At 42.0% G+C, this 15,553-nt stretch overlaps 1 protein-coding gene across 4 annotated transcripts in view; it reads left to right on the top strand.

Annotated features, from left to right (window-relative positions):
* The window catches only part of MYLK (myosin light chain kinase), a 194,260-nt gene extending 179,123 nt beyond the window's left edge, over positions 1 to 15,137 (top strand). For 3 of the 4 annotated variants that reach the window (XM_015634874.3, XM_015634872.3, XM_015634873.1), the window contains 6 exons: positions 11 to 134; positions 7,663 to 7,815; positions 8,786 to 8,909; positions 10,095 to 10,224; positions 11,081 to 11,200; positions 13,001 to 15,137. In XM_015634874.3, the coding sequence (XP_015490360.1) occupies positions 11 to 134; positions 7,663 to 7,815; positions 8,786 to 8,909; positions 10,095 to 10,224; positions 11,081 to 11,200; positions 13,001 to 13,257 (908 nt within the window). In that variant the 3' untranslated portion in view covers positions 13,258 to 15,137. Of the gene's footprint in view, positions 1 to 10; positions 135 to 7,662; positions 7,816 to 8,785; positions 8,910 to 9,774; positions 9,871 to 10,094; positions 10,225 to 11,080; positions 11,201 to 13,000 lie in introns of those variants that run through there. The other variant, XM_015634875.3, reaches the window with a different exon arrangement.
* The last annotated feature ends 416 nt before the right edge of the window (positions 15,138 to 15,553 follow it).

Below are 15,553 nucleotides of genomic sequence, written 5' to 3'. Positions count from 1 at the left end.
TTCTTCACAGAAAATGCAGGCTCTCTGAAAGTTCTCTTTGGGACACCTGAGTTTGTGGCTCCAGAAGTTATAAACTATGAACCTATTGGATATGAAACAGATATGTGGAGTATAGGAGTTATCTGCTACATTTTGTGAGTACTTTTCTATTCTTAAATTTACAAATCATGACACTGGCTGAACATACAAAATTTTCATCAACTTCTGAAGTTTTCAGGTCTTTTGTGTTGTAATAGCAGCTCCAGCACGTTTAATAAAACTTTGCTGATCTTTGAAGGGTGCAATTGTTAAACTGCAGAACTGGCAGTTCTGGAAATTCAACTGTTTGGTGTTGTATCTCTTACATCATAAACCAGCAATGCTTCATCTCATTTAAAAAGACAATATGACTGTTTTATTATTAACTTCAAACCATTTTTCCTTTCCGGATGTTAAAGAGAAATATTTGGGCATGCACTAATAACCAGTAATTTCCATTCTTTTATTCCATGAGAGAAAAATTTGTGAAACTTTGGGGTCTCGTGGGACATGCTGAAGTATCCCAGCATTACCATATCTGTTCACAGTGCATTTTAATTTATTACCAAGCACAAACCACTGTGTAAATACATTTTATAAGCAGCATAGATTAAGCTCGTGGAAACACTTTAGAGGATGGTTGGCTGCAGCTCTTGGTTACATATTTCAGCATTAGATTTGATTTTTATATATGATTTGATACAGCATTCTTATAAACATCAGTGAGTCTAGAGAAATGTATATGGAAATAGTATATTCATGCCTAGACCAGCAAGTGCTTTTCTTCCAGCAGTGATTTTACACATTCGATGCCATATAAACAAGTGAAAAGAGAAGCCCAGATTCTTTCTCCCTTATTCCAGCCTCAATAGTAAGTTAGTGACAGATCTGTTTTGCTCTGGTTCTTCTAAGAGACTCTCTCAATGCCTTTCTTCCTTTATTAAAGAGTCCCCTCTGCCCTGGCTGTCTGGCTCCGTGACACCTGCAGTGCAGCGTTGTTCGCCTCCGTTTTACTCAGTCGTTCTGCTCTCCTGCTTTTCTCATGAGCCTGCACTTCCTCACGCTCTTCTCATTTCCAAACTAAGCAACACAATTTCCTTACTTGGCCTATGCAAAAGCTACCACATCAACTCCCTCTTACTCCCAACAAAGACTCGGAATATTTCTGTTATCTTCGGTTTCAGATGTGAAGCGCGCTCCACCCTTTAAGGTCACTTCGCTCTGCCGATTTATTTACAGGACTTCTATTTTCCATTCACTCCCAAGCACTTCTCTGTGGATCTGGAGAGCCGCACTGTCTGTGGGGGCCGCGGCGGTCCCGCAGCCCACCCAGGCAGCAGCGCGGTGCCAGCGGCCGGCCCGGCCGTGCCCCGGTGCGGCAGCGCCGCCTGCAGCCCGCCCGGCCCGCCGCCTGCCCGGCCTCCGCCGCAGCTCCTGGGCTTTTACCAGCGGCCCTGGCGGGGCTCCGCTGCTCCCGGCTGAGCAGCGAGGCACGAGTCGGTGCTGGCACCGAATGTTCCCGGGAAATACAGCCAGGGCTGCCGCTCCGGCGGCGTCGGCTGAGACAAAGCGAAGGGAACAAGCGGGGAAAAGAGGACGCGTCTTGCCAAAGACCGGTCTGCTTCTTCCCGGTTTCTCTGTGCCAAGCAGGATATTTGGATGTTGTACCGTTCTGCTGATGGGTGGTGTTACACCCGTTCAGCCGATCGGATATGCCTTGTGAAATGTATTATGACGTTACTTGTTCGCTAAAGTATATTTAAGCTCATCTAACCCTTCAAGGGGTCGTGAGGGGAAATCTACATTACCGAAACACAATGGAAAATATTTCTTTTGATGCATTGCTATTGCCACAATAATAATTAGCAGTGATAATCGGCTTTTATCTTTCTTGCCATAAGAATAAAGTAGTAGAAGTTAGGGAAGACCCGTGAGTCATCACTTGGACTTTACCTCTCCACCCCAGACTGACAGAGGTTCTCAATCTGTCTTAACTTTCTTACAGCCCAGCAATTTTTATGGGCTCACATCTATGAACCATCATCCAAAATGAGCTATCACATCATCATTACAGAATGCAAATAAAAGTCATTGAGAGCTGCATCTCTCTTTAGTTGCAGTTCTGCTTTCCCATTTTGCTCAGAACTGCCAAATCTCACGCCCAAAGTGCAAGACACACTCACTTGGTCTCACACACCATCACTATGCTCCTACCTGGGCATGTGCATCCCCTCTCCCCTGCAGCAGGAGTGGGGCCATGCAGGCAGAGGAGAGCTCCTGAGGACCTAAGGGCAGCTCTGCCAAAGCTGCTGTGCCCATCAGCCATCCCAAGGGAAACAGCAGGGAACAGCATCACTTGACACAACACCCGCCTAGGAAGTGACTGTGTTTCCATGATGTGCTGCACAACGATGAATGCAAACTGGCTTTAGCAGAGAGCTGCTGAAGTGATCTCTGTAAGTGAAGGGTCTTCTCTGCAGAAGAATAAATGGTTGGGATGTAATCTTAAGTAGGAAGCAGGGTGACAGCACTCCTTCAAAACCCTGCAGCAAAATCTCTCCCCAGCCCTCTGCTATGCAGATGTAAGTACAGATATTGCACTCCCTGCTGGGATACTGCATCTGTCTTCCTTATGGCATGACTGATTTAATTCCATCCTGCAGTTCATGGGTTCCGTTTTTACATTTCTAAACTACATATTAAATCCTTTTAATCTTCCTGGATAACTTATTCAGTCCTGTCTCTTCATCTGTCTTTGTTCTTCCTTAAATTTCCGTTTGTATTCTCCACCTCATGCTTTTATCTTCCACTTTTATCTTGTACTCTGTCCTGTTCTGCATCACAGTACTGTTCCACATACTTAAGTTGATCTATTGCCTTTGAAATAACAGGCCACAAATATTATAGCTTGTGTATATCATCTCCATTTATGTCTATTTCAGTGTTTCTTCCTGCATTTACAATAATCTTTATCTAATGAAGGTTAAACCTCCTGAATTCTTTCCAGCTCTTTCTGTTCCATTTATTCTTCTGGGCATTGCTGAATTAGCATGTTTTTTCTACTTCTAGGTATTTCTGATGATGAATTTGGATAGTCATTGTTTTGAATATTTAGTAATCTGAAACAATTTCAGATTTTTATTTCAAACCAAATTTTAGTCTAAGGTTTCAGCACTGCATGGGTGTATACTGAATGTGGATTGCCTTTTTCATTCTGGTGCCACAGGATCCAAGTAGTTTCAGGGATGAATTGTCTGTGACTGATTCAAACCCCTGCTTGTGTTCCAATAGTTCTCCTTGCTTTATCGGTGCCAGGCTGTGTTTATCTTTTCAGCATAGTTGATCTCTGTCAATTATACATTTTTAATAAACTTTATCTTAGGCTGTGTTTTAATATCACATTTTTGCTTGTATCTTGCTGTATCCTCTTTTCCTTCAGAACCTTCCTAAGAGCACACAGCTTGATTCTTCAGACATTCCCTTTGCCTTTTATCCATTGAGTTGTTCATCACTGCTGTTCCCCCTCCCTTGTCTGGCAGTTTGGGTTGGTTGAAAGGTCTTTCAGCATCATTCATCTTTCGGGTGTTCTGGCTTGGAACCTGGATAAAGGAAGGCACTGTTGGCTTATACTTGGCTTTGTGTCATGCTAAAAATTTATACCTCTTTATATTAAAGATGTGAGAGCACTCCTTGTTCTTTCCTTAAACCAACTTAGGAAGGCTTTAATGTCAGACTGTACCACTAAAAAGAAAATGTTTTATTTTTTCAGTGGAACTGGCAGACTGTAGTTCCTCATTAATCCACTGGGCATGTGAAACAAGAACAGCAATAACGCTCTTGCTTCAGCAATGAGCTGTTTTCCTTGGGCTCACTGGTCTGCCTTCTTCCAGGGAGGACCATTGTGGGCTAAGTGTCCCATGGATTCATGTCCCTGGCAAAGTATCCTCAGACTATCTGCTTTAGTTCACTTGAAAAAGAATTAATTCTCTACATGATCTCCGGGGTGCAGGTGTCATCATCACATGCTTATCTGACCTGCCCTGCACAGGTTTATCAGAAGCAGACACAAGACCTGTTTATACTGAGATGTGTTACTTTTTTCTGTGCTGCCAGTGCAAGGCAAAGCCTGTAAGGAGGAGCTGAGTGCCAGCAGCCCCAGGCAGTTGGTGCTGCAAGCACTGCTTGCAGAGGAACGCTCACCCTTTGAGACAAGCAGCAAAGCTATCTTCCCTGCATTAGTGGAAGTCTTAATGCAGAGATTTCCAGTTGAAATGCCAAGGTGTTTGCTACACAGGCAATGAAATTTGCATCCACATTGGACCCTTTTCATCTTAACATTTCTGAGTCTGCACTCACAGCTTTGTCAGAACAGACCAATAAATGCTAAGGAACTCCTAGAGGATAAAATATATTTCTTCTTTATTTAGAAGTGGAAACTGTGAAAGACTTTCTAAACAAATGGTTCTTAACATGCCAGGAAGATGCCTGGTAAAGTAGCTGGAAAAATGTTTTCAGTAAACAACAGCCTGCTGCTTGTCTAAGAGTAACTTCACAGTGTAAGCTCAGTGTTAATTTTCTGGAGTAGTAGCTCATCTTTATCACTTCAGCATTCCAAAAAGAAATTGTTTCCATTATCTGTCAAAAGAGTTGCTGGACCATTATTACTTTAAATGGCTATTAAGAAATGAACGACCAAGACTTCGGTCAGTGAAATCTATGCTAGAGATAAAAATTTCTGGCTATAATCTACGCTAGTTGCTGGATTTTGTTTTCTGACTATAGACAAGGATCTAGTTCTCCTTAGAAGTATTCCACAACAAGGCAACTGATTCACAGTGTAAAACTGTAGTGGAGAGAGAAAATTATTTGAGCTTTGTAAATCTACAACAGCACATTCAGAAATACGAAAATAGGTTCATTGAAATGTTTGAATGGGCACTGTTAACACTGTTGTTCAGGAATGACAAAGTGGGTGGAGGCTTAACTGAGACCCACCTGGTAATTTACCAAATGCATGGGATCTAGCAATCCTACCACAGCATTTAAAATTTTAACAGAGAATTATGTCATACAATTCTAAAATTAAAAAAAAAACAACAACAAAAAAAAAACCCCAAATACACACAAAAACAACAACCAAAGAATTTTTTTCCTTCTCTAATCTTCTCTTCCTTTAATTTATCCTCACCCTTCAAAAGCTGTGTGGGACCTGCAGTACAAGCACTGCCCCTTAAAGCACCATGGAGCAGTGGTATTTACACAGGAAGCAATGTCCTGTACCTATAGCAGGTTTTTTAGTATGCATATGATCTCTCACTACTGCAGCTTTAACCTCTGGAAACAGGCCAAAATCTCGTCCCATGTAGTGCAAGAGCTGCACAGCACTATTTGTGGTAATACTGTGCAGAGGTCACCTCTGTCATACCTCGATCAGGTATTGAAGGGAAATGGGATTGTTATTGCTCTGGCTGCAGAGGTGTGTCTTCTGGAGGTTAACTGGATGAAGAGAAAATGTGCATCCCCTTTTCTGACAATGAGCTAAAGGAATACTTCACAGACCTGTCGTTGTATAAGCTGCTGGCCTGGCTGAGACTCTTGTTCTTACCACAAGGTAAAAATGAGACAAAGCAGTCAGTTTGTGGAACCCAGAATCAGAACTGCGGTCTGCACGAGATCTTTTTCACTTGCTAAAACATTATGGAGAACACTGACACTGTCATAACTGAGCAAATGTTCAGCTGTGGGAGAGAAGGTGGGTTTAAGGTCCTGCAGGCATGCTTTGTGATTCCAGGACAGAGATTCCCGTGCCTCCTGGCTGTACGTGGCTGTGAGGGCTGGAGGGGGTGTGGGCAGAGCAGAGCCTGCCTGAGCCTGTGCCAGCTCTGCAGTGCTGTCCTGTCAGGCACAAACCTTCTCCTCCAGTAAAGTAAGTGTCTGACATGGAACAGTCATGGTAAAGTTGCTTTATGGGAGAATTTTTGGTATGTTCATTTTTCAGCTTTTGGTAACTTGTGCCTATTGTATCTTCATAAATTTATGGTTTATGTCACCTCACACATTTACAAAGTCAGAATTCACTGTTGCATTCGAGTGCACCACATATAATGGAAAGTGAGACAGCAAATACATTCTGTTCTGATTTACCTTGTTCTGCCTGAGAATAAACAAACCTTTTATCTTCAGCTCATGTATTATTACTGAGAAGTTTCTGAAGTATACGTGTAAGATTCTAGACTCTGCTGTACTGCACACAACTTCCAGAAATGGTAAAAGATTTAGTGTCTGGTCTGTGTGAGACTTCAAAGAGTGTGTTTCTGCTTTGCTTATAAAATAAAATAAAATAAAATGCTTAGGAACAAATCAGATTTTGAATATAATAAGAGCCAAAAAAGAAGCAAACTAACTTTGAAGGAGATAATTCTAATATTATTAATCTAATAGCTCACTTTATTTGTCCCCAATCTTTTTTTTAACCAGTCTGTTCTGTGATATTCAGTGGCACCAAGATATTCATACAGTATTATTTCCATGTAGTGTTTTCAGAACCCTAATAAGTTAGTTATTTTTCTGTATTAAAAAGAAAGAAGTGGGACTGGTTAACACAATTGTACAGAGAAATCAAATATAGTCTGTAAAAATTCATGAAGAATAGGTTATTCTGTAAATTGCATGCCATGAAGACCTGGAAAAGTGAATTACTTGTAGTTCTAAGGAATAAGCAACCTTTCATCCCTAAGTTTTTACTGAAAGTGTGATATATACAGGCATTAAAAGTATCCAGATGCACAGTATAATAAAGGATAATGCTTGACTGGAGAAAGAGACTGCAAAAATGACACCATGATGCTCTGTAATAGCCTTTCACTGGCAATTTATCAGTTATATTGTATAAAATGCCTTGGAAGCTCAACTTAGGTTATAGGAGAGCATTATTTCCATCTCATGCATCATCCTGACTGATGGAGAAGATAAAGACCAAATTACTGCTGAATGCATCTGCATAACTCCAGAGCCTGCAGTGATGCAGCGCTGTTTTATCTGCCTGTATAATTCAGGGTGGGTTTGTTTACAAAATAGCCCTATGGATTTCATTATTTCATTATGCATCTTTCTTCTGAATGGGGTCTCTCTGCAGGAGTAAATGGAATAAAATGTACAAAAATGCCCTTGGACTGACAGTAAAGGCAGCAAAATCACCCTGAAACTAGATGACCTCCAGAAGTTTGTTCCAGCCCTAACAATTCTGTGATTCTGAGGAAATGCCAGGGGGAAAAAAATAATATTCCACTGAATTTGGTGTGAGAAATCCAGTAGTATTTATGCAGAACTAGACAAGTCATGTAACAAACTACTTTACTCCAACTTCACCTAATTCTAATTCTCCTCAAAAAGGTCTTGGGAAAAGAGAAGGAAACTAGAAAAATGTGCCTTTCAGTTTTGCTGGCAAAATTCCAGTTTCCTTCCGATAAGACTATCTGTAGTTAGTTTTGAGTCCTTTAAAATTCAATTAAGTTTTTAAAGCAAGTTTTTATTGACAAAGAACTGCGGAGTATGGGAGATGTCACATGCGATTTTAACTTGCTCCTCCTGTAATTTGCAAATTGACCATGGTTTGTTCTGTGTCTGTGTCTGTTCCCTCCCCAGGGTCAGTGGACTTTCTCCTTTCATGGGAGACAACGACAACGAAACCCTTGCCAATGTCACCTCAGCAACATGGGACTTCGATGATGAGGCTTTCGATGAAATCTCTGACGATGCCAAGGACTTTATCAGCAATCTACTAAAGAAAGACATGAAGTAAAGCTGGACTTACTTGCTGCACCTTCTGTGTTTGGGCTTAGCTGGAGTTGCCACTGGTGTTCCCCAGTGGATCTCCACACAGCCGTGGTGGCACCTCTGGCCGTACTTGCCAGGGAGCTGTGCGTGCCCGCCCGGCTGTGTGTGTGCAGCGCTCTGTTGCACTCACAGCGTGCAGGGGGCTGAATGGAGCTCTTTGTGCTCTTCCCTCCTGTAGGGAGAGGGGCACCCAGGGCTTTTGTGTGGCCCCTCTGATCCCTGCTCTTGCGTGACACACATTCCTGCATGACACCTTCCGTCTTGCTCCGAATGCGGTGTAGTTCTGCCGTGTGGCGCTTTTAAGTGTGGTACCTCTGAGTGGGCTGCTTCCCTAGAAGTGTAGTAATTGGGCAAAAAAAAAAAATCAGAGTTGGAAGCACTGTTTGCAGAAGTGTCTGAGCAAACCAAGGAAAGGAAACACTTCTTCCAATGAGTTTGCAAGTGGATGGATGGAGAACAGAGGGTTATTTACCTGTGCACCCTGAGCAAAGTGAAGAATAGGTGTGGCAAGAGATTTCTGTCCTGTTACATGTTCAGGAGGGTATCAAGTGGTGGGATGGTGAAATCTCTGTAAGTGAAGGAAAGAAGATCTGGGACAGAGCTCTGCCAGCATGAAGCAGCTGAATCATTGCCATTGTGCCTCTGCTGTATGTGTCCCATGCCTAAAACATACAGCTTTTCCTGCTTTGTTTTATAATGTTTTATTAACACTTAAAAATGCACGGGTTTCTCTCACAAAGATCTACAGAAATTGTGAAAGTGAGCTTAAGAAGTTAGAATGGCTGGGAGAGCAAAACCATGTGATCTTTATTGCTAAATTTAGGAAACAGAAAAATCAGCTCCCAGCAAAGAGAGCACAAAATAATGTTACAGCAGGTAGGTTCCTCTCTAGTTATTGGCAACACTGACTGGTCTTTTTATACAAAAACAGGAGTCGCTTAAACTGTACTCAATGTCTTCAGCATCCCTGGCTGCAAAAAGACACCAAAAACATGGAAGCCAAAAAACTTTCCAAAGATAGGATGAAGAAATATATGGCCAGAAGAAAATGGCAGGTAATGAAGAAGACGTGGAATTGGGCTGAATAGCCTATTAAGTCTCTTTATTTTTAATGTTTATGATTCTGGGGAACGCATCACACCAGGAGGTTTCTGTTGCTGGTGAAATCTCTGGCATGGCCAGGATGGGAATGCAGGACAGCAGGTCTGGTTCCTGCAGCTGAGCAGTAGAGGATGCACAGCTGCACATGGATTACACAGGATAATCCCATTTCAGGCTACTGAAAGGTGTATGAGCTCAAATATAGTTTTTTCTGCTCTTCTGGGGGTACACCTCTCTCTCTTCCCTGCCCTCTCCAGGCAACTGAGAGCTGGGGGATTATGTAATTCTTAACAAACCTGAATAGCTCAGGTAAAACTTACCTGCCTGGCCTCCCTAAATGTATTTTGTGGCAGTTTCATTCTACTAAGCCAAGAGTTCTGTGTTGTTGGAACCTCCCCGAACCTCCCCAGCTTCCCATGCATTCAGTCAGACTGGTTTTCTGTGACATATTCATGTTTTCTTTTTTCCTAATGCTGGAACTGGAATAGCAGGTCTATCTGTGCCATGCTGATAGGGGAGTTGCTGTGTGAATTCCTGGATCCTTTTGAGTAGTCTACAAAACACTAATTTGTGTAAATCTACCTTACATTCCCTCTTATGTTCTACTCGTTTCTTGAAGTTCATGCAATACAAGTGTCTGTACTACAGCCCCCACAGTTTGAGCATATTTTAGTAGCCTGGTGGTTGATCCTGGGTCCTGTCAGAGGTCTGCTCCCATCATGCAGATGGTGCTTTCTCATTCATTTCATATCAGCTCGTTAGCCATGTTGGATGAAGTTCAGCCCAGCCCAGAAGGCTGTGGAGGGAGGTGTCCCCCACCAGAGTTCAGTTCCCGTTACGCAGGACAGGGTTTCTCTGCTGGCCCTCCTCTCGCACAGTGCTTTTTATCCGCAGCTAACAGAGACATTCATTTAGGTATGAGTTCATCAGGGGAAGTTTATATCTGCAACTAAATTTGGTAATTCAGTCCAGCCTGCTCTGTCTCTCCTAGAACAACAGAGCTATATATAAGCAGTTTGTCCACCAATTCCAGTGAGGTTTGCAGAGATCGCAGATAATTTGTCCGAAGCACGATTGTTGCAGAAAATCACATGCCTGTTGGATTGGATTGATCAGAAGCCTTTTCTGTTATGTCTTAGAAAACAGGCCATGCTGTCCGAGCAATAGGAAGACTGTCGTCCATGGCAATGATTTCTGGTATGAGTGGGAGGAAGGCCTCTGGGAGCTCGCCTACCAGCCCTATAAATGCAGACAAAGCAGAGAATGAAGGTAAGGATTTTTTCTGCCCCATATTTTCACCTGTCTCTGAATCAATCCTACTAAAACTTTTAGCAAATTGCTAGAGACCAATCATTGACTTGGATATTCCTGCGCTTGCTCTCTCTCTTTTCCTATTTTTTAAGGAAATCTGTCAAAAATTCACTGTTCTTACATTGTCCTGCTACTCAGAATGCTACTATAAGCACAGGCAGTAAAGTTTTTTCTTTTTAAAGCCAAAGAATTAAGGCAGATTTGTCAGCTGCACTTTCTCTGAGTTTGGGAATGCATGTTTATACAAAGTTGACAGTGATGTATTGCCTTCTCATGCAAGCAAGCACTAAAGTATTAACACTTGCTGTAACCATGGCACACACCCTGCATTAACCATGCTCCTCAGACAGGGCATTTAAGGAAATGTCTGCGTTACTCCCGTACATCCCCAGGTGAAATGTGAATTAGTGGTGTGTAACTGCCAGAGGTGCAAATGTTTGATACTGCTGAAAATCAAACAAGTAATTTTGACAAATCCACATAGACTGTGGGCCTGATACAAGTGGAACTCGTTTATCCCTCTGACTAGCAAAAGTCCAGGTTTGGTTAGGAATGAATTAAAGGGAAAAATACTGAGGATTTGTAGCATGGTGGTTCTGCACGTCCATTTCTTTCTATTTATGGCCTGAATCCTTGTCCAGCTGCATAAAGCTGGCACAAAGCTAAGCAGCCAGCGTCCTCGCTGTCCTGTTAGTCTGACAGAATTAAGTGAAATAAAAGATGCTTTCATTACCATCTGGTAATTAAAAACTAAAAAACATCTTTTGAGAACATGCCCTGTAAAATTGTTCGCTACCTCTTTGCTCTCCTCCAGATGCTTTCCTCGAAGAAGTGGCCGAAGAAAAGCCCCACGTAAAGCCATATTTTACTAAAAAAATCCTTGACATGGAAGTTGTGGAAGGAAGTGCTGCTAGATTTGACTGCAAAATTGAAGGTACTTTGAATAAGCCTGTTTCTTTCTTTCCTTCCCTTTCAGCTTTCCACACTGGGAAATAGTTTGACTTTTTCAATTTTTATTTCTGTTAAAGGATTATTGTTGAGTTGGTGCCATTTTCCTTTACCAATACCTGCATGTCACAGCACAAATGTGTTGCAATAACAGAAATTATTTGGAGCTTGTTCTGGGCTTGCCATAGAACAGAAGTCTCCAGGAGTCCACATGAGAATCACTAATTTAGAATAGCCAGAGGAAACTGTCATTTGGTTTTTGAGGGAACAGTAAAAGCAAGATGCAAAGTAGAAGCATAAATTCCAATAGAATAAGAGAGTGCCAGCCAGAGATCAAGAATTAGTAGGAGGTCAGTTGTCTGAAATGACAGACCAGTTTCAGGTCACCTCAAGACAACTTCAAGCTATACATACGTTTTATTAAAGGCAAACAAATCACGCATGAGAAGTAAAGATAATATTCTTGTGCTGGTCACATAAGTCACGTCTAGAAAATACTGTTCTGTTGTTTGGCGTTTTTTAACTTACAAGTTAAAACAAGAAACCTCACTTTAGAACATGCAAAGTATAAGTTTTTGAGAAGACACGTAAGGAACATGGGCATGGTCAGCCCTAGAGTCTAAAAGCCAAGACCACTGGCACTTCTCCTGCAATGAGACTGAACCTTTTGTATCTCAGCTGTGAATGAACTAGAAATTCAGAAAGAAGATCTGTGAAAACAAAATGGGTAGGGTCAGTACCATTCTGCATGTGTACAAGTTAATTTATAATCTAAAAATGAGGAAATCAGAAACTGCCTCATCGACCTGCTTGTTTGTTTCTGTGCTCCCAGTCTTTCCCTGCTTGTGTTTCCTACCTCACAGTGGAGATGTGAGGATGGATTATTATTGCTGATGGATGCTCAGCGTGAGGGGTACGTGCACAAGTACTGCATGGAATAAAACAGATGGATGTACCACAGCTGATGTTCCAAACTTTGCAGTGTATTGCTGTAATGTTTACTGTGTATTAGGGATTCCTGTACTTTATTTCTGCTCCGTGGGGAGTTACCCTCCTGTCCCAGTCCAGAACTTGGCTGAGACCACAAACCTTCAATTTGTTACAGCAGCCAAGAGTACTGTATAAGGGATTGTTCTGCAGCAGGCATTGTACAGCGCTGTTCTGGAAGCTTAGCAGAGCCATTTGCTTCACAAAAGGCTCTGAAACTCCTGTTGAGATGCACAATTAAAATGTTTTTCTTAGACTTCCTCACTTACCCTAACAAACACAGAAAAGGGGAGTGCAATGTACAGGACAGGCTGATTTGTAAGGAGCAGATTAGGAGGAAGAAGATTCAGAACAGCCACAGCAAAGCAAACTGAGAAGGATATTACATTGTAAAGCCAAAACAGCTTACCCTTGAAATTCTAAATCTCGCTGTTGGGAACTGTTGTCTCCGGAGAAGCTGCAGTGTAACGTGAGCCTCAGATGCACCGTCAGGAGCTCCCACTGGCTGATGGCTACAGCACACAAAAAGCTGTCTGCAGGCACTGCTGAAGGACTGGAACAGGAATCCAGCAAGTACCGCAGTGCTCACATGCAGTTTTTGCTGTTCATAAAAAATAGTTTCAGGTAAATGTGAAGTAAAAAAGCCTCACCTCATCTACATTTATTTTCCATAGGAGTCAATGAAATATTTCTCTATCAATACGTTGGCACGTCCATGCACAGGAATTAGAGCATAAGGTAATTAGCGCTAAGTTAATGCTCGTTTATTGCAGTCACGGTTCTCTGTCTGCTCTTCCAGGCTATCCTGACCCCGAGGTGATGTGGTTCAAGGATGACCAGCCTGTCAAGGAGTCCCGTCACTTCCAGATAGATTACGATGAGGAAGGGAACTGTTCTTTGACTATTTCTGAAGTTTGTGGGGACGATGATGCCAAATACACCTGCAAGGCTGTTAACAGCCTTGGGGAAGCCACGTGCACCGCAGAGCTCCTTGTGGAAACAATGGCAAAAGAAGGAGAGGGAGAAGGAGAAGAAGATGAAGAGGAGGAAGAATGAAACAAGACTAAAAAAACCAATATTTAAAGACTCTCCTTATAAGGCTCAGAAAACCAAGTTATCAAAAGCACCTTGTGTGAAATGTAGGTCTTTGGGGGGTTGTTATTTCAGCCTGATCAGTTGATACCTGTTAGCTTTATGTATGGGCATTAATTCAAACCAGCAGGCTTTAAAGTTGCTAGTATGATTGGACTGACTTTAAGCAAGCCATCAACTAAGATGCCCAGACTACTTTTAAAATCAAATGTATGGAAACCAAGTGATATTCTGCATATCTTAAAGAAAAAATTACTGTTTACTGAGCTCATTGCTCTTTACCATCACTTTTCTCAGCCAAAACCGCAGCTGAATTGGCTCCCTGAGATCTGCTTTAAAGGAATTGTTGGCCAGACATGCAGTGAATCTCTCCAGTCCTGAAGAATAGGCTATCCCCTCAGCTCTATCTTCTGTAAGGGAAGGTTTGACACAGCCAGTGTTGCAATTTGTATGTTGGCATGGTTCATTTCTCGTTTGCTTTAAGCAGAGTTCCAGTCCAAACTTCAGACATTCACTGCCTCTGTCAGTGAGATGTTAGTGCCCTTGCATTACTGGCTAGCATTAAACATCCAGATGTTTTCCTGAGATATTCCTGATCTTGCTTTTAGCCAGCTGATCCCACTTTGTCATCTTTCCCTTATGGAGCCTTTCACTTCAGTGCAGTTGCAGCTGCCTACTTAAGAAACAGAATGAAAACACAAAGACTGAGAATATTTTCTGTGTTTCTGGTCAGTCTAATAAAGACTTATGATTTATATATATGCTGCTGTGGAAAAACAGGTTACTGCACAATCAGTGATTTCTCTGTGCATGTGTGTGAATGGAATCCCAGGTTAGTTAAAGTTTTACTTGCATTTATTTGGCAATTGCAAAACAGATTTCAACTGATGATAAGCTGGAAACTCCCACAGATTTTTTGAGTAGCCAAAAAGATAGTAGGCTGGATTACAGACTCCTCTATTCTTAGCAATTTCCAAAGAATCTTAACCTATATAGGACCTATTTCTACCTTATGAGCTTGATTGTCTTGTTTTTGTCTTGAACCTGCACCAGTAAGGCTGTTGCGTTTTTTAAAAACGCAGAAAAACAAAAGAATTCCAAACCCCCCCTTTTCTCTTTTTTTTTTTTTTTTCAGAAATGGTTAACGCACTCAGACTTATTAACTTTGCTTTCCTTTCACAGTATTGGCACTTTTTAATTTTTTTTGTTGTTCAGAGGTAATATCAGAGGCTGCAAGGTGATTATGCATAATCCGAAACCAGTGTGTCTTATATCTATGTATCATTCCAGAAGTGATTCTTTTTCTTTTCCACTTTTTGTGTGTAAAGTGCAACCATTTGCATTTCAAAGATTACCTCTTTTGAAAAAAAAACATTACCTTAAATCCTCACCATTAAGTAGTCAGTGTACTTTAATACAGGTGTGTACATTATCAACCTTAGGTTGTTTGATATTACCTAGTTATGTATGTGTTTCATATGATTTGCTCTTCTACATTCAAAGTTCAACTAATGTGGATGACACAACGGTTTGTAACTGCTTTACTCTTTGTTGCTAAGTTCAGATTGCCAGCATGTCTTTTTTTTTCGATTGATAAAAACCTCTTGTTATACTAAACACAGTATTGCCACAATTCCTTATGCAGAAAGGTTTTGAATCTGATTTAGAGCATACAGAGCTTTCCTCACTTTTTTAATGTTTTAGGCAACAACGGGGTGTATTTTGTACCTTAATAAAAATATGCTAATGTTCTCCCTGTTTGTTAAACCATCAGAACTGCAAAGATGAGACCGCTACGGCTGTAGTTACTCACGGTTCCTAAATAAATACTACCACAAAGCACACTCCTCGTATGCTCTGTTGCAGCGTCACTGTGTTCACCCTGGCCAAGCCTTTCCTCCTGTCCCTGAGAGGGGCCACACAAAGCCATGAGCTGGCAACAGTGGAGCCTCCCTGACGTCTGTGGTGCTGCTGCCCTTCCCCTGCCCCGGCTTGTGCTGTGCAGAGCCTGCTCTGCCCCAGTGCCAGCAGCTCCAGCTTGGGGCTGTCACTCGTGGCCTCGTGCTCTGCCCCATCTCCAGCATCATCACAGGCCTCAGTGGGAACCTGGATGGGGCACCAGGGCGGCTCTGGGTTTATTCCACAGTTGGGAACTCCTGTATGGTGGGGAAATGTAGAGTTCTGAAAGACCATGGGAGGAAGAGAGAAAAAAACCAGAAGTTTCAATGTAGATATGGACTTATATCAATGCTTCTAAAAA

Source organism: Parus major, chromosome 7 (genome assembly GCF_001522545.3).
Source record: "Parus major isolate Abel chromosome 7, Parus_major1.1, whole genome shotgun sequence".
In the NCBI taxonomy this organism is placed as follows: domain Eukaryota; kingdom Metazoa; phylum Chordata; class Aves; order Passeriformes; family Paridae; genus Parus; species Parus major.
The sequence above is the reverse complement of the archived record's forward strand: the minus strand, read 5'-3'. Positions and strand labels throughout refer to the sequence as shown.